This window comes from Echinococcus granulosus (genome assembly GCF_000524195.1).
Source record: "Echinococcus granulosus chromosome Unknown EG_S00004, whole genome shotgun sequence".
Lineage (NCBI taxonomy): Eukaryota > Metazoa > Platyhelminthes > Cestoda > Cyclophyllidea > Taeniidae > Echinococcus > Echinococcus granulosus.
The window spans coordinates 1,363,376-1,367,746 of record NW_020170384.1 but is presented as its reverse complement, the minus strand read 5'-3'; the positions used below and the strand labels follow the sequence as shown (position 1 = coordinate 1,367,746).

The 4,371-nt window shown below is 41.8% G+C and overlaps 1 protein-coding gene across 1 annotated transcript; it reads right to left on the bottom strand. All coding sequences in view use genetic code 11, as the record gives it.

Moving 5' to 3' along the window:
- Nucleotides 1-443: 443 nt before the first annotated feature.
- On the bottom strand, nucleotides 444-4,010 carry EGR_01139 (hypothetical protein; the record flags this gene model as incomplete). The annotated part of the gene is made up of 3 exons (XM_024490388.1): nucleotides 444-1,102; nucleotides 2,917-3,091; nucleotides 3,234-4,010. The coding sequence occupies 3 exons, from the start codon at nucleotides 4,008-4,010 to the stop codon at nucleotides 444-446; spliced, it is 1,611 nt and encodes a 536-aa protein (XP_024355207.1).
- Between the last annotated feature and the right edge of the window lie 361 nt (nucleotides 4,011-4,371).

The following is a 4,371-nucleotide window of genomic DNA, read 5'->3' as shown; positions in this document are numbered from 1 at the left end:
AATGGTTGGTTTGAAGTATATAGTGGATCATCAATTTCAATGCTCTCAACAGAGGAGGTACTGAACCAGCTTCAATCGAAAAGATTTTAACGGCATAAAGGAGGACATAAACAAACAATCCGGTGAGTTACGACCTCTGCACCGGTTGTGTGCGACTTCGAAGGCACTGCCGGCATTTGTGGGCCTTGTGTCCCGTTACAAAAAAATTATCCGCAAACCCACGGATCCTTCGGTCTCTGGAGGTAATCGGCTTCACCTAACCTAACCAAGCTGAAATCGTAAATAAAGTTGATTCCCTAAGTCAGCGAAAATCATTTATATGTACCAACTCAAAAATTCCTCCACAAATAACAGCACTTTATTCTATGTAAAATTGTATTGTAATGCAGGCGCAGTTGTTCATATTCCAATAGTTATTTAAAACTTATTTTAAATCACCGGGTTTAACAACATGACTTTTTTAGTTTTTCATTAACTTGAGGACTCTGAGCCTTCTCCATCAATTGGCGCAATCTCTCAGCGGCTTTAGCGGTTCTTTCACGCTCCACCCGCTTCGTAGTCTTCACCACTAGCGCAGCCTCAGTGTAGAGTGGTCGAAGTTCATCTGCCGATTTCGATAGCATTCCCGCTACGTCCACGCAACAGTATGCAAATATGACAACAGCTAGGACGAAAAAGACGGAGCCCATGGCTACCACTACGTATATCCACACTCGAGTGAGCTCGGACAGCTCTTCAAACCACTTGCCCACTGGTTGGTAGCCGTAAGCCTCGGTCACGTAGTCATTCAGTAGAATCTGCCAGCGCCCCTGTCGCGGACAGACGAGGTCAATCCACTCCCCACCTTCTCCAGGGATGGTACCGAAGATGGGGATGCTATGCCAGCTCGGACATGGCAGGCACGAGGGATGACCGAGGATCTCGGTGTAGGAGCACGCAGGGCAAGGTCGACATGAAGTGACTTCGCCCATATGCGGCCACAGCATATTGGCGAGAGTTTCCTGATTTGAATCCACAGCGCCGCCCCGTATACTGACTGTCTGATCAGGAGGTGGAGGGAGGGTGATTTGGAGTTCGGAGAGGGAGCCGGCAGGACAGAGTTCTGAAATATCAATCAAACTAGAGTAACAATAAAATAGCATTGTGTTCGATTCAAGAGGATTCCAGATAAACAGTCGCATTAAATCAAAGGAATATTATCTCTTAGTGATCACTTTCTACCTTTTAGTTAGCTTTTGGTTAAAAGACACCAGAAGCAACTCCTTTCAGCAATGTAAGCTCAAAAGTTTGCTTTCTTTTGCCTCGTCCTGCTGTGCCCGACATTTACTAAGAGCGCTGTTGTAACTTTTTCCTCTTTGCCAAAACATCCATTTCATCCGGAAAGTTGGTGCCTTGTCAATGAGGATAAAAATTCACAAGTCCCATTCCTAATAAAAGTAATGCTAAAATAAAATATTAAGCCTAAATAATACTGACAGTTGTTAGCTTTTTAAAGTAAAAGGGGTTTTAAATCTAGTCCAGTTTATTTGAGCCACTTCTGTTGTTGCTAGCGCAAATGTATCAGCATAAGTCCTTGGCCATTCCACAATGACCTTTTGGAAATATGGACAAATTTATGGAAAATAATTCAATCTTGGAATAAGTCAGTTCGAGATTTCGAGATATAAGATAGGCAGGTGAGGTTGTAATTACTTATTCTTCAACATTTATCATAAAGTTTTGAGTTAACACGTTAAATACCGGCGCCGCATATGTGTGACATATTTTGTGGCAGTGCATGATAAATCTTCCCACTTAATAGTCTTCTGCATGGATTGGTTGAATTAAAAACCACAATACAACTTTATCGCTTGAATAATTCGTTTAAATTAGCTTTTAATCAGGCGGGCACTTGGATCTCCTCAAACTGCTCTCCACTCGGTGGCATTACCCTGGGGTCATGTCAATAGCCTCTCAGCCCTTCTCCGCGTCTACAATACACTTTCTGCCATGCCACTTGATTTCTTTTGACTCCAGGAAAGACTCCGAGTGCTACACAAAATAACTTTAAACAGGACATATATTTTATGCACTGTGGTGGCCGATTTTGCTCTGTGGTAGACTCCATCAACGAAAAAGTCAACAAAAAACACTGCAGTAGCTATTATACGTCTCATCATTATAGTATTTTTTGCAAAAGTTTGCTCTAGGTTTCGTGGTTTACTTAAAGCATCTAGTTGTATTAATTGTTGGTCATTACACAAAGTGAAGCATACTCTTGATTGACCCTTCCAACGACGAGTATATTCCAGTTTACCTGGTTTTCTTCAATAGAAACGCAACACAAATAATCGTGAAGGCCTTTACACCTTGGTTTAGTTTAGTTGTCAGTTTGTCACCAATTTGTTGTTTGCCTAAGGCGTCATGAGTTACCTGGCTCTCGCAAACTACCTGCAAAGAGGGAATGTTTGTTTAGCAATATTCACCACCAATGCCCCAGAGTCGAGCCGATTACCAAAGCCTCGACGTTTTATTCTTTTAGCATAAAAAATAACCTAAGGACCAAGAGCCAAGAGAGTCCAATGCTTATTTTTGTTGTTTCTACCTCAATCAAACCGTTTATGGTACGGTTTTGTGCAGCCAGGCCAATTTCACATGTCTGTGATGCTAGGAATGAACGTTTGGGAAAAACAATTTTCAAAAGCATCACTTGGGGTTCCTCAGTGTCTTCGTATTCAGCATCGAGTCTATTTCAACAGTCTATTCGGGTGATTGTGGGTGCCTTATGGTTAAGACCATAATGGGTCAGATGACAATGAACAAAATACTATATTAAAAAAATTAGGGATTTTTCGTCACACACTCACCAGACACAACTCTTAGGCTGGTTAAGAACTTAGTAAAAGATTTCTTTCCAAAGTACTGCTTACAACTCACCGCATTCAGCCTTTCCACTTCTACTTAGCACTCCAGCTACACCCAGGCAGATCTCAACCTTCCGATTTTGCACATTTATATCAAGGTTCACATCAGTTCTTGGGATTTTTCCAAAACCCGAGGACATTATTCTTCCCTTGGTGCGTTTCACTGCGTTTGAGAGCCGCATGATAGTCTGAAAATAAACACAATACCTAACAACCGGGAGAAAAATGGAAACAAGATTAATTAAACAATCTGTTTTTGACACTACTTCAGTCCATCACAGTTTTATGGCTTACCCTAATAAGGTAAATAGCCAATTTGTGATGACAAACCTGGTTTATCTTCTTGTCTATTTGAAAGTCGTCCTTATTTACAAAAATCCCAACATCAACTGTATGCATTATACTGAAATCAATTGAGTAGAGAGCCGTTTTCTGTCCCATATGAATGTAGCATTGAAAGAAGTCCAAACTGACTCCGGTGCAGTCAACCGCAGCTTCGCAGACATCTTGTGCAGCATCTAGAACCGCCTTTTTCTGAAAAACCGCCCGCCTCAAATCAACATCGGCAACTTCTTTTAGTACAGATATTCCACCACCTTGGAGCTGAACGACGCAGTTGCTCTTTTGACTGAAGAGGAATTCCTGAAAGGCCTTTGTAGCATTCGTCGTCAGAGTAGCGTTCATATCCACGGCAAAAATGGTTTGAATGTAGGCGGATTCGATGAAGTCGAGGCGGTGGATAAAGAGGCGAGAGCCATTGTCAGCCTCGAGATGACACCAGAGGTTTATCTGGTGTGGGAGAACGCTATTAATGATTAGGATGCCATTGCAATCCCAGTAGGCGGAGACGAAGGGACTCCCGGTGGTGGTGAGATTAAACCCACGGTGACTCCAGTAGATGGTAAAATTTCGGGTGGGACCACCAGTAGGACCATCAGTGGGTTTAAAACAGGGAATCTCTACTGGACGATTTATAAGCAGCCTGTGTGCATAGGTGGTATAATTGGTCTCAATAGACGACTGATTAAAAAGAGTATGTGGGCTCCAGGCCGTAATAGGGATACTTCGAACAAAAAGGAAGAAAAAGGCGACGTATCTGACGGCCATGTCGGCTAGTCAGGGCAAAAGAAAAATCAATAACTGCTTTTAAAATAATGTTACTGCATTTTTGGCCTGACCATAACATGAGGTCATCCAAATACTCCAGCAAACAATCAGTTGCATATAGATTTTTTTTTCATCTCAACAGTTTACATGTACAAGAAGACAGTATTAATGAGTTGGAAGATTTATAAAGAGCCAAAAACCACCATATAGTTGTTTACCCTCAGATGGGAATTGATAACAGTGAGTTACCTTACAAAAAGGCCAAAAAAATTTGACACAGAACGACATTTGCTTTAGATGACTATTAAATTAGGCAAAGCCTTCAATCTCTGACTCCTAGGCCTTCTGTTTCTTATTTTTT